Consider the following 24,652-nt stretch of genomic DNA (forward strand, 5'->3'; position numbering starts at 1 on the left):
GGCATGAGTGAAAGCATACAACTGGTGGGCTGAGGAGGTCCTTGAATAAGATTTGGGTTGGAACAGACCTTTTCCGGTAGCTTACTTTTTGCAATTACCCTGCTGTTGTGGTGGTGGGACGGTTGTGGGCAGTATCTGACTCAGGAATAGGAGCCAGGGGATGTGAGTTGGTTGAAGTCCACATTGTTCAGTTGCACATTTTGCTTGGATTTGTACCATACTGGTGTGCAGTATTGTGCAGCTGAGGATGTGGCAAGACCAACGGCCCTAAGGGTCTTGGCCTGTGATCCCCATAAGGTATTGGCCGGCTAGTTAACTACAGGTCTTAATATTTTCTGCAATTTTTTTTTAATAAACATTTATTGAGGTATTTTTGGTATTATAACAACAACACAATAAACAATGTACATGAAACTATAAACATAGTACAAAAGTCGTCTCCCTCCCTTACAGGTCCCACCTTTATTAACCCCCTACTCAAGGCTAAACTAACCCCCCCCACTTCTGCTCACGATTAATTTTCCGGAAAGAGGTCGACAAACGGTTGCCACCTCCGGGCGAACCCTAACAGTGATCCACTCAAGGTGAACTTGATTTTCTCCAAACAGAGAAAGCTAGCCATGTCCGACAGCCAGGTCTCCGACTTCGGGGGCTTTGAGTCCCTCCAAGCGAATAGTATCCGTCTCCGGGCTACCAAGGAAGCAAAGGCCAGAACGTCTGCCTCTTTCTCCTCCTGGATTCCTGGGTCTTCCGATATTTTCTGCATTCTTGATGAGGTGTTCTCTGTCCATCAGGGTTCTGATGAGGGTGACGCCTACTTAAACAGGGTGGGGATCATTCTTCATGCTCTGGCCATCCAGAGTGATATTCAGTTCCCTCTTAGCACTGGCATTCTGAAGGTGGAATGTGCTAGATTCTGTTTCCAGTGCTTGGTTTTAGGCAAGTATTTGGCCAGCTTTGCAATTAAGACAAAGTTTGACATTTAGACAGAACTTCAGTTGCACAACTTCTCCTTTATGTAAGGTTGAATCGTACTCCCATCCAAAAATTTCACGTTTGAGGGAACTGTGGCCTTCTCAGTCTTTTCTAAGCCAGTGAATTTGTTGATTAAACCCTGACACCCTCAGTATTTTCTGATTTGTGGAGCACCCGGCATAAAACCTGTATTATTTGAGTAGGAGTAAACATTGGCTGCATGGCACTGAGGAGACGCAGCTTTACTTTGCATCAATGACTGGACCGGCAACCCTTCAGAACAGTGGAGTTGCTTCGGCTGGGAACCAGAATCACACTGAGAACTCCCTTTTCTTCTGGGAGATATAGGTAGAGGTGCCCTTTAAAAAATAAAAATAAATATATATTGTTTAAAATTCAGAAACTATTAAACAACAATGCCCCTTTTACTAATGGGATGAAGAGTGAACAGGACTTGAGTTAGGATGCTGCATCAGATGACCTCACGTTAACAAAGGATACAACCTGGGAAGCTAGCCAGGAGTGTGTTGGAATGGTCAAGTCTGGAAGTAAGAAAGGCATGGATATGGATTTCAACAGTTGAGGCATGGCTGCAATCTGGACACATTATGGAGGTGGAAAAATGCAGTCCTTTGAGGATGGATCTAGTATGTGGTAGGAGGCTCATCCCGAGGTCAGCTATGACAACAAGCTTCTGAGTTGTCTAGTTCAACATAGACAGTTGTCATGCTGGTGTTTATGCGAGTAGTAATGCAAATCTCAGCAGACCCTGTTCCCAAAGGCTTTTATTTATTTTTCCTTGAACCACCTATTTTTGCATATTTCACAATGCCAAAGTAATATGTGCGGCACGGCAGCATAGTGGTTAGCACTGTTACTTCACAGTGGCAGGTGTCATGTGAGAGTACCTTAATAAATGGGCGTTTATAAATGGGTGTGTATGTAAATATCTGTAGTGAGAGTACCTTTAAGAAATGAGTGTTTACTACTGCAGTGGGTGGAGAGTGGGTGGAGCTGGGCTGTCTGTCGGCTTTTTACTTTTGTTTTAGGCTGTTTGCTGCAGGGTGTGTTTTAGTTTTGTTTTCAGTGTTGGAGCTGAAGACAGACAGAGCAGGTGTACTGTTGATCTCTCTGCCATGAAAAGACTATTTCTTGATCATTTGGTGAATTCAGAATTATAAATGTTCTCAGTAGTGAATGTAAACCTAATGTGCTCCTGTTAAAAGGTGTTTCTTTAGTCTTCTGGATGTTGTTTGGGAAGTTATTAAGGATTACTTAGTGTTGTATTCTTTGGGTGTTGTATTTGAATTGATGGTTGCTAAGATGTTCACTGTATATTTTAAAAAGGTTAACTTGAGTTCATAGAATAAACATTGTTTTAATTTAAAAGTACTGTAAAGCTCTGTTTGCACCATATCTGTCGAGTGGACCGTGTGCGCCCCATAACCACAATCTATTAAAAGTCGTGGGTCAGGTGAACGCCATGATACACTTTGGGGTTCTCTAAATCCTGGCCCATAACACAGGGTACCAGGTTCGATTTCCGACTTGGGTCACTGTCTGTGCGGAGTCTGCACATTCTCGTCGTGTCTGTGTGAGTTTCCTCCGGGCGCTCCGGTTTCCTCCCATCAGTTCTGAAAGATGTGCTTCTTAGGTCATTTCGACATTCTGAATTCTACCTCTGTGTACCCGAACAGGCGCCAGAGTGTGGCAACTAGGGCTTTTCACAGTAACTTTATTGCAGTGTTAATGTAAGCCTACTTGTGACAATAATAAAGATTAGTATTATAGGTCATGTTCCTCTTTTGCGGATTGTGGTGCCAGAGGAGGAACATCTAACGTATTCAGTGTTCATTTTGGGTTTCCGTACCCTCGTTTGAAATTCATCACCCTGTGTTTAAATTCCCTTAATGGCCTTGCACACACAATATCTGTAGCTTCTTCCATTCTTAAAAGCTAGCCCCTGCATGCATCCTATCCCTTTCAACTGAGCTCTCGGTTCCTCTGCGTCTTATGGATTCACTCTCCCTTCAACCACCACTCTCTGTAATTTTCTCCTTAAACCCTCTACTTCTTCACCTTTTCCTTGTCCTTTGGGACCATAACCCATTTCTTTGATCAACTTGGATCACCTCTTCTAATATTTGCTCCTTTGGCTCAGTGTCTATCATGTCTGTGAAAGGATTTGGACATATTTGCAATGTTAAAGATGGTATACAAATAAGTTGCAGTTATTGAAATATGCTGCATGCTACACTGGAGGGAAAAAAATGAAATAATATTTTACTTTTCTTTTCTAGTGGGATTCATCCTGTTGATCCAACTGCAACTAAGTAAGTTACAGTATTGCTGGTAAAATGTAAGAGCTGCTGATCATGGGCAGGATTCCCCAGCAGCACGTTTCTTGGCAACACCAGAATTCCGTGCCGTATCCTCGTAATCGATTTCCTAAAAAGTTGTACCCTATTAAACAATTAACTCAACAAAAAAAAGTTGAATCACTTTGAATTCTTGTAAAAAGCATTGATTTCTGTCAATGGTATATTTAAGAGGGATTATTTTCGCAAAGTAAAATTTATTAAGATTGTAACATCTTTGCCACATGGCTGGATTTTATATTAATCAGCAGCTTAGATTTATTTTCCAAATCGTTAAATATCAACTGAATTTTTGATCAGGAATATTTTGTAAGTTTCATCGCAACATAATTTATTTTCTATGTTTAGGTAATTCTTCAGTTCTGCTCTGTTATTTCACAAACTGGGCGCAATACAGACCTGGAATTGGTCGATACACACCTGATAAAATTGATCCTTTTATGTGCACCCATTTGGTTTATGCATTTGCCGACATGAATAGCAACTTTGAACTTACTACATTTGAATGGAATGATGAAACTCTTTACAAATCATTCAATGGTCTCAAAATAAAGTGAGTAGAAATCTCAGCAGTTCTAAAGATTTGATTGTTCTGTGGTTCATTTTCATGTTAAATGTTTTCATGGTCTATCCTTCCCCTCCTCAATTTCTTTTCACCTGTCCTTGAAGCGTTGATTCATTACAGTACAGTTCAGGCTTTTGCCAGCAGAACTCCAAAACTTTGTCTTGGATGGAAGTCAGAAAGACGATTCTGATTATCAGAAATTTGAAGTTGTGTGAAAAGGTTTAAGAAGCTGGATTTGTTTGCACAAGAGAAAAGGAGACGTGCAAAAAAAAAATTGACCCAGTAAATTAGTCACTGAACAAGAATAGACGAGCACAGAATCTTGGTGTCCATGTTGGCAGCACGGTAGCATGGTGGTTAGCATAAATGCTTCACAGCTCCAGGGTCCCAGGTTCGATTCCCGGCTGGGTCACTGTCTGTGCGGAGTCTGCACGTCCTTCCCGTGTGTGCGTGGGTTTCCTCCGGGTGCTCCGGTTTCCTTCCACAGTCCAAAGATGTGCGGGTTAGGTGGATTGGCCATGCTAAATTGCCCGTAGTGTCCTAAAAAGTAAGGTTAGGGGGGGGTTGTTGGGTTACGGGTATAGGATGGATACATGGGTGTGAGTAGGGTGATCATTGCTCGGCGCAACATCGAGGGCCGAAGGGCCTGTTCTGTGCTGTACTGTTCTATGTTCTATGTTCTATGTACACAAATCCTTAAAGGCGGCAGAACAACTTCGATAGCTGGCTCAAAAAGGAATCTGTGTTGTTTGGATTTGGAAATATAAAAGCAAAGAAATCATGGCAGAATGACATTAGTGAGAAAGGATATGGCATCTGAAGATCATGAAATAAAATAGTATAGCAGGAAAGTAGAGTCAAAGCAGTACCTCCAAAGGAAGTACCATGACCATAGGATGCCTAGGAGAGGCTTAAAACTGGGAAATGCCATGTAAATCTGGAATTCTGGTGTCAGCGCCCATTGGATCCCTGGGGTCATGTTGGAAAAAACAGAGCCCATTTTGTACAAGGTCAGAACCAATAAAAGACCCTGCAGAAACATGTGGACCTCTTCAAGGACAGGGAACCCACCTCGGAGGAAACCACGGCAAGCACATCAGTGCCTCCACCACCTGTGGTGCTGCGCAACACACTGGGGAACAGCATCTGGACCGACAGTGCGATGGCACGGAAACATCAACAATTAACGGACAACGCCGCAACTAGAGCAGAGCTCCCAGCAGTGACCCTCCTTCATTTGTTGTGAAAAATGTGATCAAAAGTCGATACACACTGCCCAACCCAGCCCCACCACTGGCAGAGGAGGCGCAACCATGTGTGAAGCAGCGAAGAAGGCCCATTAGATGGCCACTGGAGGGGAATCTTCAGATATGGGGCGGGTGTAATAATCCTCACGAGGCCCAGGGGGATACACTAATCCAGTATTTATCAAACTTTTATTTCACGGGACCCACTTTTGCCAACCAGCCACGTTCGCGACACATACCATGTTCACTCACCTTGAATGCAAAAGGGGAGCCCGCTTGGTCCTCACGATCTCACTCCAATCAGGTTCACAGGAGGCGTGGACAATGCATAGATCAGGTGCAGTGTTCAGCCAGTTCCTTTGTACCCTCTTCGTCTTTCTGAGAACGGTAAATCCAACTTCAGACATGAAGGTCGTCGTGAAGGGCAATAGCAACAAAATGCTTGTTTTATTCAGCACTGGATAGTCCTGGGAGATGTGACTCCAGAATGCTGACAGCCTCATGGGCCTTTGGCAGGTTTTTAATGTGCTGTCACAGGTCATGTACAGCAACTTAGTCTTTTCATTTGGAGTCAGCTATAAGTTAATAACAGACTCTGGGGTCTCATCTTCAAAAGGAATTTTTCACCCACCACTTCTCTTTCAAAACTTGAAACGTACCTAATTTGTCAGTAATTCCCTGTATGTAGCACACATGGGCTTATTTGCATTGGCACAAGGGAAATATTAATATCACTCAAAGTACATTCTGAGAGGAAGCGCAGTTGTAAAAGGGTGAAAAACGTTCCATGACTAAACAAGGAAGGCATAAATTGAAAAACTAGGGCAAAAGCTAGTAGTAAAAAAGGTGGACAGTGAGAGTCTTTTTCCTCGGATGGTGATGACCAACACGAGGGGACATAGCTTTAAATTGAGGGGTGATAGATATAGGACAGATGTCAGAGGCAGTTTCTTTATTCAGAGAGTAGTAAGGGTGTGGAACGCCCTGCCTGCAACAGTAGTAGACTCGCCACCTTTAAGGGCATTTAAGTGGTCACTGGATAGACATATGGATGAAAATGGAATAGTGTAGGTCAGATAGGCTTCAGATGGTTTCACAGGTCGGCGCAACATCGAGGGCCGAAGGGCCCGTACTGCGCTGTAATGTTCTATGTTCTATTAAACTGGAGTATTGGGAGAACTTTAAGATTCAGCAAAAGGCCACTAAAAATAAAAAGAGCTCAGATGACCTATGAAAGGAAACTAACACAAAACATCGATACCAAAACCTTCCATAAGTATATAAAGAGGAAGATGATCGCTAAAATAAATGTTGGCCCTTTAGACGATGATGCTGCCGAGGTAATAATGGGGAAGACAGAGATGGCAGAGGTAATGAACCAATATTTAGCTTCTGCCTTCACGGTAGAAGATATTAAACATTTTCCGAAAACTACAGTTAATGCAGAGGAACTTGGTGCAATAACCATCACTAGGGAAACGGTATTGAATAAACTGATGGGATTGAGGGCAGACAAATCTCCGGAAGCTGATACCCTGCACCCTAGGGTATTAAGGGAGATGGCAGCAGAGACAGTGGATGCATTGGTTATAATATTTCAGAATTCCGTGGTTTCAGGAAGGGTCTGTAATTGAAAATACAGAAAAATGTGTCATTTGAAACATGGAAGTCTGGCAATATCTGGTCTGAGAGGATACAGGGAAAGATCCCACAAAAGGTTAATAGCAGCTGCAAAGAGCAGGATTATAAAATGCAGATTCTTTCTCACAAGCAGGCTTATCAAACATACAGGATCATTGTGGTAAGCTAAAACAATGGCTCACACCTTCATTGAAAGTAACTATCTCAGGAAGCATCTGGAAAAGCATGGATGAAAGTTTCAATTGAATTAAGTGACGAATGTTTAAAGCAGGCAGGTCTTTCAAGTCATAACCAAGTTAAATTTTAGCATACAGCTAAAAGCAAAGTTTCACACCTTAATTGAAATAAACTCTCTTAGTAAACAGCTGGAAAGGATGGACGAGCTCAGTCGCATTTGGTGTCAATTCTAAGTGTAAAATTCTACGAACATCAAGTCAATTAAAAGAAAATTAGAGACGACCTGTCTATGAGAGACATAATTTAAAGTCAAAATCAAAGGCAAAGTTATGAGCTGGGGACAATTGGAAAATTAAACGATTCGAAATCACAGAAATAAAAGTAACACCTATTGAAACCAAAGCATTTTGTAATCAGATCTGAGGTGACGATATGCCCAAAATGAATAATTAGTTGTATTCAAATGATTACATCAAAGATACTTTTTAACAATCAAAGTGAAACAAGCTCATTTACAATAAAGTCGTTAAAACTTAATAACTGTTTGAAAGAGAATATAAACCCGAAGAAAGGCAACAGAAACAGCAACAGGAGAGAAGGGGAGGAGAACTCAGAGAGAGAGAGAGAGAGAGAGCTCGGTCATGGGAAAGACAAGGCAAGCAGCCGAGTTTAAACAGTTATACATCTAAGGAAGACTAGAATTTAAACAGGAGTCAGAGTCAGCTTAGAGATAGGTAGCAGAGTTAGCTCTTATAGCTCAGTACATGGATCAACAAGACACAACAACAGAGCTAACCAGCGAATACATCCCAAAATGACCAGAATTTAAAGAAGATTGAGTGTCAAGGTGGGCCTGAAGGTCCCTACAACCAACCAGCAGGATCCAGAAGCAAGATCTTTTTACCTTTCTGTAAAGAAAGTGTTTGCAGCTTTTAAAAGAAAAAAATATAATAATAAAATAACTTAACTTAACCTGAAAAAGTGGTTTATTCCTGAAAGTCTACGTTACTTACTTAGCAATGCAGGACCCAGGACATCGATGCTACTAAGTGGTAAGTAGATAAAATCTTCGGTGAAGGTATGGGTTATACTGGGGGATAACTTGAAAATATAGTTTGACCTGAATAGCACCCACCGAAGCCTGCATCGGAGTCAGGGAGTGAGAATCTCTGTTCACCATTTAGAATATTGGCCCTTTTTGGTATAGGGGGAATTCTAAGAATAGTGGTGAGTTTTCAAAAATAGGTCCCAGTGGATTGGAAACACTGAATGTGACGCCCCTATTCAAAAAGGGAGAGAGGCAAAAAGTAAGAAACTATAGACCGGTTAGCTTGACCTCCTTGGTGGGGAAGTTGCTGGAATCAGTCATTAAGGAGATGACTGAACATTTGGAAAGTCAAAGCTCACTCCACCATTGTCAGCATGGTTTTATGAGGGGTAAGTCATGCTTGAAAAACTTGCTTGAGTTCTTTGAGGATGTAACCTGCAAGATGGATATTGGGGAACTTGTGGATGTGGTACATCTAGACTTGCAGAAGGCGTTTATTACGGTATTAAACGACTGATCCAGAAGGTGAGATTGTAGGGGATTAGGGATAGAGTACTAGATTGGATTGGGGATTGGTTGACTAACAGAAAGCAGAGGATTGGAATAAATGAGTCCTTCTTTGGCTGGCAAACTGCAAATAGCGGCGTGTCGCAGGGGTCAGCCTTGGATCTCAACTGTTTCCAATCTATATAAATGATCTGAAAGCAGTGAAACAGAGTGTAATGTAGCAAAATTTGTGGATGATACTAAAATAGGTGGAAGAACAGGCAATGAAGAGGAGATAAAGATTTTACAGACGGATATAGATAGGCTAGGAGATTGGGCCAAAAGTTCGCAGATGGAGTTTAATGTAGATGAATGTGAGGTTATCCATTTTGGCCGAAAAAATAGAAAGGCAAATTATTATTGAAATGGAAAGCAGATTCAAGGTGCATCTGGGAAGAGGGATCTGGGTGTCTTTGTTCATGTATTGCAAAAGGCAGTACGCAGGTACAGCATGTAATTAAAAAGGCAAATGGAGGGTGGCACAGTGGTGCAGTGGTTAGCCCTGCTGCTTCACGGTGTCGAGGTCCAGGTTCAATCCCGGCTCTGGGTCACTGTCCATGCGGAGTTTGCACATTCTCCCTGTGTTTTCCTGGGTCTCACCACGACAACCCAAAGATGTGCTGGGTCGCTGGATTGGCCGCACTAAATTGCCCTTTAATTGGAAAAAAAATGAATTGGGTACTCTAAATTTATTTTTAAAAAGGCAAAAGGAATGTTAGCATTTATTGCAAAAGGACTGGAATATAAAAGCAGAGAAATGTTGTTGCAATTGTATAGGGTGTTGTTGAGACCACATCTGGAGTTTTGGGTCCAGTTTTGGTCTCCTTATTTGAGGAAGGATGTGGTGGCATTGGAGGCAGTTCAGAGAAGGTTCACCAGATTGATTCCGGGGATGAAAGGGTTGATGTATGAGGAGAGATTATTTGTGCTTATTCTCACTGGAGTTTAGAAGGATGAGAGGGGATCTGATCGAGATGTGTAAAATATTAAAGGAGATTGATAAAGTAAACGTAGACCAAATGTTCCCCTTTGTGGAGCTATCTAAAAAGAGAGGTCACGGACATAGGTTGCGAAGCGGTAGATTTAGAACTGAGATAAGGAGGAATTACTTCTCGCAGAGGGTGGTGAATTTGTGGAACTCGCTGCCCCACAGTGCGGTAGAATCTGAGTCATTAAATGGTTTCAAGAAAGAGATAGATATATTTTTAATAAAAGGCAGGTTAAAGGGATATGGGCAACAGGTGGGGAGGTGGATTTGAGACAAGGAAGAGATTCAGACATGATCTGATTGAATGGTGGAGCAGGCTCGAAGGGCTGATTTGCCTACTTCTGCTCCTAATTCCTATGTTCCTATGTTATGAAGAGGAAATCATGCTTGACAGATCTACTGGAATTCTTCGACGATGTAACTAATAGAGTTGATGAGGGGAACTAGTAGATGTGGTGACTTTCAGAAGGCTTTTGACAAAGTCCAGCATAAGAGATTAGCGTGCAAAATTAAAGCGCATGGGATTAAGGATGGTGTATTGAGATGGATAGAAATCATGGTTGGCAGACAGAAAACAAAGAGTAGTAATAAATGGGTCGTTTTCAAATAGTCAGGCAGTGACTATTGGGGTACTGCAGGAATCAGTGCCAGGACCCCAACTATTCACAAAGTATACTAATGATTTAGATGAGGGAACAAAATGTCGTAGCCGGGATTCTCCGGGCCCACGCCGGGTCAGAGAATCGGCATTGACCCCAAAAATTTCCGCCACACCTTTCCGACACCGGGGCGTGATTCTCCAGTGACCGGAGAATCGGTGCCATTCGTGCGCGTGCGGTCGATGCGGCACCGGTCGGGGCCAGTTGAATTAGGCCCCCGTGACTATTCTCCACGGTCAACCGACCGAGTTCCGCCGGCGTGGTTCACATATGGTACCACCCGGCGGAGCTCAGACCCGTGGCCGCGATGGCCGTCCTGATGGGGGATCACACTCCAGGGGGGCTATCGGGGGCTACCAATCGGCAGGTGCGCGTGACCTGGGGGAGGGGGGGGGTGGCCTACCTTCTTCCGCGTGGGCCCACTATGTCGCTACACCATGTTGCGCGGTGCTGGCACAGAAACGGCCACCACACACATTCGCGGAAATGGCCACTGCGCGCATGCGTGGACCCGCACCGCCAGTGCAGGGCCGCATAACGGTGCTGGAGCTGTGTGGAGCACTCCAGTGACATGCTGGCCCCCCGTGGGCCACCGAATCGCTGGGCCAAGAAGCACGTTGACACTGGCATGAAACACTCCGGTGTTTATGCCGACGTCAACATTTAGCCGGGATTTTGGAGAATCCTGGCCCATATCTTCAAATTTGCAGATGACATCAATTTGTGTGGGAGGGTGAGCTGAGGAGGATACAGAGATCCTTCTGTGTGATTTGGACAAGTTCAGCGATTGGGCAAATGAATGGCAGATGTAGTATAATTTGGAGAAATCAGAGGATTATTGACTTTGGTAGCAAAAGCGAGAAGGCAGCCTATTATCTGAATGGCCATTAATTAGGAGAGGGGAATGTGTAACGAAACCTGGGTTCCTCGTACACCAGCCATTGAAGGTAAGCATGCAGGTACAGCAGACGATAAGAAGGCAAATGGTATGTTGGCTTTCAGGTACAGGAGCAGTGATGTCTTGTTGCAATTATACAAGGCCTTGTTGAGGCCACAGCTGGAATATTGTGTGCCGATTTGGTCTCCTTATCTGAGGAAAGATGTTCTTACTTTAGAGGGAGTGCAGTACAGCAAAGGTTTACCAGACTGATTTCTGGATTCATTAAATAGTTTAATAACATGCTTCCAAGAAGGTGCAAGATCAAGCTTGCAGGTATTTTCCCAGAAATCTCTAGCTAAGTTCCCTGTTATATTCCAAAGGTTCTTGTTTAGCTATTTCTTAGGCCACTGAAACAAATATTTTCTCAAGATTTAAAAGTTCAGCTCAGTCGTTAAAATAATACCTGAAAAATTGTTTTATTTCTTACAGAAATCCTCAGTTGAAGACGCTTCTGTCTCTTGGAGGGTGGAAATTTGGTTCCAAAAGGTACAAACTGCATTGGTGAAGTATATTAATGCAACAAATATAACGTTAAAAATTATTCCCTTAAAGACAATCTGATTTTTCTTCCAGACACGGCACATACATTTTCCATAATACTATTAACTTGAAAAATGAGCCATGGAAATGTTTAAAGGCTGCAAGGCTATAAATGGAGATTAGCTGAGTAGAGAAACTAGTCCAATTGGGGAAAATTGGCCACTGAACCCGAAAAGACCAGACACTGTGAATCTTAGCAGCAGGGCCTCATTAACTTATTGGGGGTGGTTTTCCAGCCACGTTACACCCGGCACAAATCCCTTCATATCGGGAAAATCTGTCATGCGACCTAAAACAGGATTTGTTCATTTGTGATGTGCCCGAGCCCACACGCTGGCATGATCCGGATCTCGGTCTTATTAGCGTGCATTTGAATTCATTATAATCTCATTTGCGAGATTAAGGTCAGATGTTCTGGCCTCACGGAAACTTCCCACCCACCAGCAGGATGTCAAGCTGTCGCCAATTACTATTGGCGTTTAAAAATGGGAACCAGGGGCCATAAACTCCGAGAGGGAGGGAGGAGATGCGTACCCCTCTCCACTTGTTCATATTCAATTTCACATTACGTTAACTTTTACGAGCCTCTGCAGTTTAGCCAACTGCTGTCTTCCTCGTAGGACCTATGGAGATCGTTGACACTGTAGTTCTCGTCCTATTAACTCTCAAGAGCATCCTCGATTGCAGACCTGGGGCCTGGCTGAACTCACCTTTTTTTCTCAATGTTCTTTTTTTTCATTCTGCATTATGACAGCTCTGTGGGTTGCTTGAGATGATTTTTTTCCCATCCAAGCAACTGGCAAAACTCAGATGTTAGCGTGAAAGAGTTCTTGAACGGTGACCTTTCGTAGCCAGTGTTGAATTTTCAGGCTGAACTCCAGAAAACCGACTCCCTAGGGCACAGCGGCTCCTTATTTGGGCAGAAAGGAGTAATAAAACTGTAGGCAGCACGGTAGCACAAGTGGATAGCACTGTGGCCTCACAGCGCCGGGGTCCCAGGTTTGATTCCCCGCTGGGTCACTGTCTGTGCGGAGTCTGCACATCATCCCCGTGTCTGCGTGGGTTTCCTCCGGGTGCTCCGGTTTCCTCCCACAGTCGAAAGACGTTAGGTTAGATGGATTGGCCATGATAAATTGCCCTTAGTGACCAAAAAGGTTAGGAGGGGTTATTTGGTTACGGGGTAGGGTGGAAGTGAGGGCATAAGTGGGTCGGTGCAGACTCAATGGGCCAAATGGCCTCTTTCTGCACTGTATATTCAGTGTTCCCAGAGAGAAGTTGGGATAGTAATATTTTTTTTGGGGGGGGTGAGCAATATGGGACGCGACGTTGGGCATTAAGTCATATGTCATGCAGTGGCTGACCAGGTGCATTTGGTGTAAAGGCATGACAATAAGATGGCAGGATATCCAACCCTGAGTTTCAAAGGTGCATATTAGTGTTGCCCTTCTCTGCCTCTGAGAGATCTTTAATGTGCTTACATTCCTGCAAGTCATGGTCGTCCAACCAGTTGGCCATTATGATTTATCCTTCACCACTCTCAACTGCCCTCACTCTCCAAGTCAGGGATAGGGTTTGAATCCTTAAGCAACAATGTGTTATGGACAGCAGCTAATAGAGGTGATGTTGGCCACCAGAGACAGTGTAAGATTGTTATCCTCCAGGATCATGAGGACAAGGGGTTTTGGGAGGGTTTGAGGGTCATGGAATCGATGACCTAACTGACAGCCTCTCCTCCCAGATTATTGAGTTTTATCAAGATGGAGCCAGTGAGCTGGCAATCATCCTAACTACTGTTCTGGAGGTGGGACAGATGTCGCCAACTCCAACAAGGACAACCCAGGCTGGAGCCAGAGCTAAAACAACAGAGGGGCCATTGGTCAGGCTTTCATAGAAACCTATAAACTTCTAATAGGACTATACAGGGGTGATGCAGGAAAGATGTTCCCAATGGTGGGAGCGTCCAGAACCAGGGGTCACAATCTCAGGATACGGGATAGACCATTTAGGACAAATGAGGATGAATTTCTTCACCCAGAGTGGTGAGCCTGTGGAATTCGCTACCACAGAAATAGTTGAGGCCAAAACATGTTTTCAACAAGGTGTTAGATATAGCTCCTGGGGCAAAAGGGTTGAAAGGATTTGGAGGAAGGCAGGAACAGGCTATTGAGTTGGATGATCATCCATGATCACAATGAATGGTGCAGTAGGCACGAAGGGCCGAGTGGCCTCCTCCTATTTTCTATGTAAGTCCCATCTTCCCATTAGGCTAAGGAGTGGGGGGGGGGGGGGGTGCAGAAGACAGCAGAGAAGGAGATCCCGGGTGTAAAGGATCTTCTGTTCTTCCATTGAGCTGTCAGGCTCCATGTGCCACTGTTGACTCTGGTTGACCAAGGTGATGTGCGGACCTGGCACCTCATGAAGCAGGAGGATACCCGCTCCTTGTAGCCTTGCAGCTCACAGCAGTCCCAAACCTTTTTGCTGCTGGATTATTTCAGGGAGTTGTTTGGCATTTCAAAATCCTCAGTTGACAAGTGCATCCGAGAGATGATGGCTGCTCTGTATGCCAGGGTGTCTGACTACATCAACCACGACCTGGACCAAGACTAAAGGATTTGCCGCCATCACCAGCATGCCTCAGATCCAAGGGGATATCGATGGCACGCATGCTGCCTTAAGTGCACCATGGCATTAGGGAGTGCCCTTCATCAACCTGAATGTCCAACCCATGTGCGACCACCGACTCAGAATCATGCACGTGTTTGCATGCTACTCAGGAAGCGTACATGATAGCTACATACTGAGGCAATTAATGGTGATATTCCAGGAGTGGTAGATGGGACTATGGCGGGGAGGAGACAGGTGGTAACTCACTCTTACAGATCATAGGAAGTCATTCATTTTCTTTCAGTTTTGGACACTCTTACCCGAGCAGGCGCCGGAATGTGGCGACTAGGGGCTTTTCACAGTAACTTCATTTGAAGCCTACTTGTGACAATAAAGCGATTTTCATTTCATTTCATTCATGTTTCCAGCACAACCGTGTAGATATACATGGCTGCAGTTTGTCAGCCCTGCAATTCTCTGGCCGTTCTCCATGCGATCCACGGGTGTTTCATACGGAGCCGGTGCTAGCCCCTCACCGGTACCAGAATCGGTGAGGGTTTTGCACGGATTTTCCTATCACGAAACATGGGTCCTCCGTTGGTGTCGGCACTTAGCCGCAGGAACGGCGAATCCAGACGATTGAGTTACAGACTATTGGAATCAGAAAATAATGCTTTTTATTTAAATCTGTTGAAAAAGATGTTTGTTGTTTGTTTTTCTTTTATGTAAAATATGCAATTTTATGAATGTTAAAATAGAATATGTTGCACTGCATGAAGTTTTATGTTTACATTGTGTTAAATATGAATAAAATAACACCGCCACTTTTTAAATTTCCTCTGAACCCTCTGCCCCCTCCCTAGTTTTAACAGAATGGTGTCTACTCCGGCAAGCAGAGCAACATTCAGCCACTCTGTGATTAACTTTCTGAAGAAGTATGATTTTGATGGTTTTGATCTGGATTGGGAGTATCCAGCTTCTCCAGGAAACCCACCAGAAAACAAAAAACTGTTTACTACTTTGATTATGGTAAGAAGAACAATTTTCACTTTTAAAACATACCATACACTATGGGCGCGATTTAACGAGTAGAGTCCATTCTGGGCAGGAATCAAGCGCTGGGAACGACCCCGCTATCTAACAGCATTCTTTTCATCAGCCCCCTGTCACGGAGCATCCCGCCGAGGCCACACTTTGCTGAGCGCAGCTGCACAGTACAGGAAGAGATCAGAGCATCATTTTTAAATGGGGCCACGATCTCGCGACCCCCCCTCCCCCGATGAGACCCCCTCCCCAACGCCCCAACTCACCCTATGGGGATCCTCGAGCCCCGCACCCCACCACATGCCAACAGAGCATCCCCAGGCCCGATCCCTGATGTGACAAACTGGCAATGCCAACTGGGCACTGGCAGGGTGGCAGTGGCAGCCTGGCAATTACCAATGTGCCTGGGTGGCACCAGCAGTGTCAGGGTGTCAGCCTGCCCAGAGGCCAACTACCCGGGGCCCTCCGATCACCTGGGAGACCCCCACCCCCTGCCATTGCCGTTCCGCCCGGTCCCTGTTGTGGGAACCAGTGCTGAAGGGTGCTTGGCCGCGGTCTCCTCTGCGAGGCTGATAAGGTGCCGGGTGGCCGTTCGATCTAGTTCATTCATGTCCTTTAGCCAAGGAAGCTGCTATCCTTCCCTGTTCTGGTTTGTATGTGTCTGTTTGCAGACCCACAGCAATGTGGTTGACTCTTAAAATTCCCTCAGAAATGGCCAACAGAGCCACTCAGCTCAAGGCCAATGAGGGATAGGCAATAAATGCTGGCCCTGCGTGCATGCCCCAGTGAATTAATTTCAAAAATATCAAATGTACTTGCTCTTAAAGAGATGAAACAGCAGAAAATAAATGGTTTTGTTGCAGAATTTAAGGGGTAATTGCATGATCTTAACGTGCCGGTTAAGAATCTCCACAAATAGTTGAGTGTGAAACCTGGACCATTTTAACTCGCAGGCCACATCAAATGCATCTGCACGGCAGACCATCAGAAGTTGGCGGGAATTTCTCATCTGCTTTGTGGGACAGGTGACATGATCAGATTATCATATCAAAATATTAACTAAGCCTTGGGCAGCTCTTATGCCTGGAATATGTTTCATTTAGATAACTGGCTGAAATGCAGCATGATCCTTTCAAGAATTTTAACCCGAACTGGAGAGGCTGGGTTAAAATCAGGTCTCTTGCATTTCCATTGGGAAGCTGGGTTGGCTGTAGGTAAAATACTGCAAGCCACAATTATCATGCTCATGATCCCTGTAACTATTGCTCCCTATTTCGACCATGAGATCTCAGATTTAAAACAAAGAACAAAAGAAATTACAGCTCAGGAACAGACCCTCCAGCCCTCCAAGCCTGCACCGACTATGCTGCCCGTCTGAACTAAAGCCCCCTACCCTTCCAGGGACCATATTCCTCTATTCCCATCCGATTCATTTACTCCAATATTTTGTTTACCCCAGGATTTGAAAAAAGCGTTTACAAAAGAGGCACAAAAAACAGGAAAAGCCAGACTACTGCTGACAATTGCTGTGGCTGCTGGGAAAGATAACATTGATGCTAGTTATGAAATACCTGAAATCTCTAAGTAAGTGTAATTTAGTTTTAATTACAGCTTGTGCTGTGTAACTTACAAATTGACTAGGATTAGTTCAATCATTCCTCTGTTGCAGGAAAAATAGCATTCTACTTTTGTGCCCAAAAGGAAGTTTAATTTCTGTCTCACACGTGCACAGTTTTAATTCTTTTCATTGAGAAACTTAGGTGATGAGCTGAGTTCATAAATGACAGAACAAAGGGTACCTGTGTAACTTAAATCAAAACTAGCTGATGTGAAGCTTGAGTTTAAATTTAAAAATATACTGTAAAAGGAGAAGAAAACTGAGGCCATTTCCTCCTTTTCACTAAGGCTACTGCCAGAGTTACAGTGTGACACTAGTTTCACGGTGGAGACATGAAAGATAAAAATTATGTGTTATAACTCTGCATGGGACTCATCCAGCTGGAGATGATTGATCCTAAGTGCTGATTGGGCTGAGAGTTAACCAGGTCAGCTGCTGTAGCAACGACAGAAAGGAGTGAGGACCCTGAGATATGTAACCGGGTCTTGTGTGAATACTGCTGCGATGCTGAATAAATGTCTTTCTTCCAAAATCTTCGGATACCCCCTTTGCTATTTATTTCATTGCCGACCAGGATGAATTGGAGCTGTTCGCCTCCTTCCCTCAATTTCTTTTAAGAGTGAGAACTGAGGAATGGACTTTTGTTGCTGCAAGGCCTTTTTTTGGAACCTGTATTGAAGTGGCAGGTGAGCGTCGAGCCGAGGTTTGAAGCCGCCTTGTAAAGTGCGTGTGCTGGGAAAGTTCCGGGGTCTGATGTATCCAACAATACCGGAGGTGACATCACCAGGGTGACTTCTGGTGATGGTTGCACATAATTTTCATCCATTTCCATTGGCAGTCCTTTTGCGATGCCGGCTTGCTGTGGCAGAATGGTTTACTGGGAAGTTCTTTTTGGAGTTGGTCACTGCCCTTTTGGACTCTCATTTGTGAGCATGGCGTTGATTTTGAAGGACTGTTCCATGATGGTTGGGACTGCGCCGTGGACTCCAGCGGTATTTTACATGACTATTGATGTTGCTGCAAGTCTTTTGTCTACTGACACTGTTGGGGTGCCAATATTTGTTTTGTTTTATGTGCCTGATTGAATCAGTACTGTATGAATTCTGGGGCGACAGCTCCCTGGGCATTTGGTGAGCACAGTTAATTCCCCTTTTGTACGCTGAGGTGAGCGGTTTTGGGGTATATGGGGGTGTATTGTTGGGCGTTATCAGATGATTTCCACCCCAAACCAGAGTCTCCCAGAAAAAAGGAATCCTGAATTAAACACCAAGGGTAGAGTTTTATGTCTGCACGTCTGACCTATAAGCAAGTTAAATAGCGCATGATGACGTCGGACACGTATCAGGACATCACCATGCATTTGCGCGATATTTTTGTCAGTGGGCACAGGTGTGCTTTGGCTGCTTGCCAGCCGACAATTGTCCAGTTTGCTGAGGGGACTAAATCCTCAACTGACCAAGATTTTACGTTCCCTGTGCAATTTCACGTTCGGTACATGGGAAATGTGAGCAAGTGGCCCAACCAATTTTCAACTTTTTAGATTCAAGGGCTACATTCAAGAGCAGGATAAAAGGGGAATGGAGCAAATACAGGATGAGGAGTTTGGAGTTTCAGGGAGAGAGCTGAGTTGGTGTTTTGTGATTTTGAATTAGTGATTTCTGTGTTGGGCTCAGCACAATGTGGAGCTCTCTGGATATTGCTGCCCTTTGACACGAGAGGTTTTGTTCCCTTTGTGCGTGAGTCAGCCCCATGTTCATTCCCATAATTGGGTATTGTTTACTTAGTATGTATCACCTCCTCCTCTGAGGAGGGCAGGGAACAAAGAAGGAGGAGGCCTGGCCTGGTGGTCGCAGGGATCCATCTCTGGCAGAGGCGTAGGCACTGGTTCATGAGGGACAGCAAGAAGGACAAGGAGCACGTCCCTGCAGAAGGCACCACTATACAGCTGCCAGGATGTTCCAGCAACTCTCAAACTACTTGGAAATGACAGAGGTCCAGCGCCGCAGAAAGTTGCAGCTTTCAAGGGAAGCTGTACAAGCATATGGCAGATCATCGGCCCAGAGATGGCCTCCAATTGTGTGGGTAGATACCCAATTCCTGTGGCTCTGAAGATCACTATGGCACTGAACCTTTATGCTGCAGGATCATTCTAAAGCGCTGTCAAGCTGGTGACTGCCGCCATGTTCAGGCAATTAGAACATACGTTCATGTACTGAATTCATTCATATAATGAATATTCATTCATGTAACATTCATTCAGACCCCTACCAGCCTCCTCGGACAGGCGCCGGAATGTGGCGACTAGGGGCTTTTCACAGTAACTTCATTGAAGCCTACTCGTGACAATAAGCGATTTTCATTTAATTTCATTTTTTATTTCACGGCGGACCAATTCAGCCAGACTGAGTGGGACAGAGGCTTCGCCATTGGTGCAGGTTTCCCCTGGTCCTCCTTTTGGTTTGCATTTTTTTTAGAGCTAATCGAGTAGGGAGAAATAAGTTCCGGCACATGCCAGGGTGTGGTTAGTTGACCGTCATTAGAATTTTTGAAGTGAGAGCCTGTATGTTATGCCTCTATGATGTTGGAGCCCTTTCTTGGTTTGTGGGTAGGCTGATGGGGGTTTAGGAACCCCCCTCCTGGTCTTTTATAGTGGTCTCCTGAGTGGTGTCCTCATTGTGGTTGGGTCTTCCATGGGGCGGGCAGTGATTCTGTCTCTGAGGCAGCACTGCCTTGACCCTAGTATCTTTATTGTAAAGGCATTTAGTGCTGGTCAATGGCTAGCGTTCCTGGGATAATTTGGGTGTTCCTCCCTTTGGGGAGTTCTTCTGGATGAGCAGCGTGCTGTTATAAACCCTGAATTGGTTGAGTAGGTTGCGGACGGTTCACCCTATCATTTTGGGGGAAAGAGAATCGCCCCCCCTCCCAGAATGCCCACTTGTTGGGTCTCTTGACAATTCTTTGTCTCTTCGATAGTGGGGTATTCCCTGTCGTAGCTCATTTTGGTGGGGTTGGCGCACTGCCCTGGGTGTGGTTGGAGAGGTGTAGGGTTGGCTGCGTGATAGGTCTTAGTTCTGCTGGGTGTCCTGGGAGGAACTCTACTCCTGTGTGTTAGAGAGAATTGGACACGGCCAAGTCCAGTGCGGTGGCTGATATCTTGTGGCCCCCATATGCTTGGGACATTCCATCTCGAAGGCACTTATTATGGCCATCCTTGGTTTACTGGCTCCAAGGCGCTCAACAGTTTGGGTTTGAGCCGGGTTCTGTACTATGGTTGATATCTTGTTCCTCCCCTTACGGCTGGGACATTCCCTTGTCTGAACAAGCAGCTTTTTCTCATCATAAGTAGGTGTAGGAATCTACCATGCAGTTTAAGTGTAGTCTCGTATAAACTTCAAAGAATTTAAGTTACACTTCTCGGATGCGAAATAAAAATATTTTATTGTGTCTATTGATTATAATTGAGAGACTAAGATCTTCTTGTGGTTACAAATTAAATGTTCTCAAAAAGCCCTTGCCAGCAAAAGACTTTAAGAGAAATAATTGGCTTAATTGTTTACAACAAATTTAACTTTCAAAATACAGTAATGGTTTTTGCTTAAAGAAAAACAGCTTGCGCGAACTTCAAGAGTTAGAGTGGAAATTTGAAAATATGAAATAAGGATAGCGAGTAGTTAGATCAAAGGTATAGAGTGATACTGAATAGAAAATGGCTTCCCGAACCTCTATCTTTAAGAAAAATATTATCAGTCTGACTCCATCTGTCCCTGCCCCTGCAATGTGCTGATTGGCTTGGATGGGTCTCAAATGCATGTGGTTGGATGGTTTCTTGTCAATCATCAATGTGCAACATTATCTTTTTGAACTTTTAACATTAATATAAATGTGAAATTCTAATGTGTGTTGGAATGCAAACTCTGCTCTTTTCATTAAACTGGTATGTGCTGAACTCTGCCATTCTGTTCATTTGAACAATGGTAGAGCTTAAATGAACTATAATGTCAATTTGACCTTCAGTATAATGTTGCATAAGCTTTAGCTAGCTTTTTTTTAGATGTTTCAAATTCAATGCTTTGCCACTGCAAATTCTGCAAGCTGTGTCTTTGTAATCTAAGTTATGCTTGAAGTTATATAATGAAATCCAGTTTAAAATGGATTTTAAACTGGGCTTTAGTATTTACATTAAAATGGCTAAATCAATGACCCTTTTACCTATCAGAGATAGCCAGTTCCCTTCAGTAGGCAATGAGCATTAACCGGAGGAACATGGATTCTTAGTTATGTCCTGATCCTCTTTTACTGGTACCATCTGCTCCTGGTAGTTCACTCGCTTTTTTTGTATCCTGTCTTGATCAGTTTGTTGGAAGGAACTGACCATAATCTGAATCTATAGCTGCTGGTCCTCTCTGTATGAATGTGTGAAGTGATGATCTTTCTGTGCTGCCCCTGAGGTTGGAGTTATGTTGTGTTTTGAGACATATTTGTAATTCCGCATTTCATTTTTGTTATGGTGGTGAAAGAAACTTACTTTATTATAGGTAATAAAGGTTTCAGGAAAGAAACGATTTTGTGACATTATACTATTAAGAATCATATATGTTAGCCATAACAGCAGAAAATGCTGAGAGCATGGAAAAGATCTGATAAGAAAGTCAGTATTCAAACTGACTGTCCACGTTACAGAATAGACTCATTGTCATCATTACTGGGCAACAATCCCAGTTCTGGAGAACATGGTGGGAAACAGGTGGTTTGAAACATAGAGATGTTTTCCCATGCCATATTATCTCTTAAAACTTGATAGACAAACATTTCATCAAATTAAATGAATTATAATTATTTTAACCCAATCACGGTCAGAAAGGGGACAGAACCTAAAAAAGAATATGATTTCCTTATGAGACAGAGACGGAACCTTTTTTTTGCTCTCTCCAAAATCATCTTTAAGCTCTCATCTCTCTCTCTCTCTGAATTCATCTTTAACCTAACCTTTGAAACCTAGTCCTACTTGCTTTGCAAACAGCTATTTCCTTTTGTCTCATTTTTGTAGTCTGCATTTTGATCTGAAGAAATTACCCTGAACTGAATTGTATATTGAATTCAACTCAACCATCAATATTTGCATTGGACAAACAACTTTTTAGATTCTGTATTCGTATGAAATTTGACTTGATCAATAGACTTTGAAACTGACATAAATAAAGCTACACTTGACTTCACCCAAAACGCTCAGTCTTGAGTTCTCTGACAGAACTCAAGACTGAGCGTCTTGGATGAAGTCAAGTGTAGCTTTATTTATGTCAGTTTCAAAGTCTATTGATATATAGTGCGGCGACACATAAATATTAACAAAAAACAGATCCATCAGGTGGGCATAGTGAATCCGTGATTGGTACCTGCAGAGGGGCAGATGGGTCTGGTATACGAGGGGTAGAGGTTACAGTGTGTCATTGGTGCCTCTGGTGCTGCTGAAGTTGAGGGGTTGAGGGAGGTGTATTGGTGCACGCCCAAACATGGCGCAAAGAACGTATCCTGAATTCTTGTGTCTGTTAAAAACAATCACCGCATGGGAAGGTGAGCACCATTTTACCCTGTTTTCATGGCCTTTGCCTTTTCTCCCATGCTCTCTGGTGGTACAGCTAGAGGTACTGAGTTGAGTCTAATCATTGCACTGAGCCAGTGAAATTGTTGTCCTCCTGTATCCATGTGTGTTGAGACTGTACTTTTCTTGTTGAGCTGTACCATTCCTGTGGTTTTGTTGTATTATTTGTTAAGATGAAAAACCTCAATAAAACACAACATGACTGGTCAAAATGATAATCACATGAGAGTTTACAAATACCACTCCCAAACACATGGTTTAAAATCTTCTCTCATGATAATGCTTTCCCATAGCGGTTTGCATTCCAAAATCCAGCCCAAGTTTTCCAAATTACACTTTTTTAAACAAAGCTTCCGCTCCACTTAACATAAAATCCAGTCAAGGATTTTACACCACCCTTTTAGGTTTCCTTTGTTAAAACTGTTTTTACTCAAATTCGAGATCCAGGCACTGATTTCCATAGTTATTTCTACTCATATTCCACAGTAAAATCTCGCAAACCTAAAAATCACTTCAGATTTCTTTCTGGTCCCCGTGTTTGCATGGGTTTCACCCCCACAACCCAAAAGATGTGCAGGTTAGGTGGATTGCCCATGTTAAATTGCCCATTAATTGGAGAAAATGAATTGGCACTCTAAATTTTAAAATAAATAAAATATTTATTTCTGGTGCCTTAGCCTTCTTCTCAACTTCTTTACAGTCTTTACAGTTCAGTGTTCTAGTACCTTAACCTCAGACCTCTTGGAAACTGATCTTCATTTCTCTAGTTTCCTTAACTAGATGGACTTTAGAATTCCGACATCTGTTTTCTTAACCACAATTCCTTAGTATGGTTTTTCTTCTAGAAAGGCTGAGAGAGATATTCCCCCCTCTTGCCTTCAAAACAACTGCTTCTTGCAGAGCTGTGAGAACTGCCTTTTCTCTCATTACCTATCTCCAACTGCCCACAAATTAGCAAAACTTTTTTTTTTTTTTTTTATAAATGTTTTTATTCAGTTTTCATATTTTATATTGAACAAATTACAAATTGTTAGGAGAGAAAAAGAACAAAAAAAAAACAAACAAACACGCAAAAATTAACATACATATTTACAGGTAAGCATCTTCGTAGTAGTAACTGCGCCCGCCCCCCCCCCCCCCCCCCCCCCCCCCCCTCAACATGTTTATTTAGTTTGGTTTTGGGCCTTAGCTAGCCATCGAACCCCCGTACCGAACCTGTAGCCCCCCCCCCTCCCGCTACCTTCCCCCGACTATTCTTCCTCTTGTACATTGGCCACAAATAGGTCCCGGAACAGTTGCATGAATGGCTCCCACGTTCTGTGGAAGCCGTCGTCCGACCCTCGGATGGCAAATTTGATTTTCTCCATTTGGAGAGATTCCGAGAGGTTGGACAGCCAGTCCGCAGCTCTGGGCGGTGCTGCTGACCGCCAGCCAAACAGGATTCTACGGCGGGCGATCAGGGAGGCAAAGGCAAGGGCGTCCGCCCTCCTCCCCAGGAATAGATCTGGCTGTTCTGAAACCCCGAAGACCGCCACTATCGGGCATGGCTCCACCCTCACTCCCACCACTTTGGACATAACCTCGAAGAAGGCTGTCCAGTACTCCACGAGTCTGGGGCAAGACCAGAACATGTGGGCGTGGTTGGCCGGGCCTCTTTGGCACCGTTCACATCTGTCTTCCACCTCCGGGAAGAACCTACTCATACGGGTTCTTGTTAAGTGGGCTCTATGTACCACTTTTAGTTGCGTCAGGCTGAGCCTTGCGCACGTGGAGGTGGAGTTGACCCTATGCAGTGCTTCGCTCCAGAGTCCCCACCCTATCTCCATCCCCAGGTCGTCCTCCCATTTCCTTCTTGTTGCGTCCAGTACGGTGTCGTCCCTATCTACCAGTCGGTCATACATGTCACTACAGTTCCTTTTCTCTAGGATACTTGCGTCCAGTAGGTCTTCCAGTAGTGTCTGTCGTGGCGGTTGTGGGTACGTCCTTGTCTCCTTTCGTAGGAAGTTTTTGAGCTGCAGGTACCGTAGCTCGTTCCCCCCAGCTAGCTGAAATTTCTCTGTCAGTTCGTCCAGTGTTGCGATCC

At 44.0% G+C, this 24,652-nt stretch overlaps 1 protein-coding gene across 2 annotated transcripts in view; it reads left to right on the top strand.

Moving 5' to 3' along the window:
• Positions 1–24,652, top strand: part of LOC119978671 (acidic mammalian chitinase-like) — a 58,297-nt gene that overhangs the window by 11,944 nt on the left and 21,701 nt on the right. For both annotated transcript variants that reach the window (XM_038820459.1, XM_038820460.1), the window contains exons 3-7: positions 3,276–3,308; positions 3,702–3,906; positions 11,594–11,650; positions 15,172–15,337; positions 16,812–16,936. In XM_038820459.1, coding sequence (XP_038676387.1) covers positions 3,276–3,308; positions 3,702–3,906; positions 11,594–11,650; positions 15,172–15,337; positions 16,812–16,936 — 586 coding nt within the window. The remainder of the gene's footprint in view (positions 1–3,275; positions 3,309–3,701; positions 3,907–11,593; positions 11,651–15,171; positions 15,338–16,811; positions 16,937–24,652) is intronic.

This window comes from Scyliorhinus canicula, chromosome 15 (assembly GCF_902713615.1).
Source record: "Scyliorhinus canicula chromosome 15, sScyCan1.1, whole genome shotgun sequence".
NCBI lineage: Eukaryota > Metazoa > Chordata > Chondrichthyes > Carcharhiniformes > Scyliorhinidae > Scyliorhinus > Scyliorhinus canicula.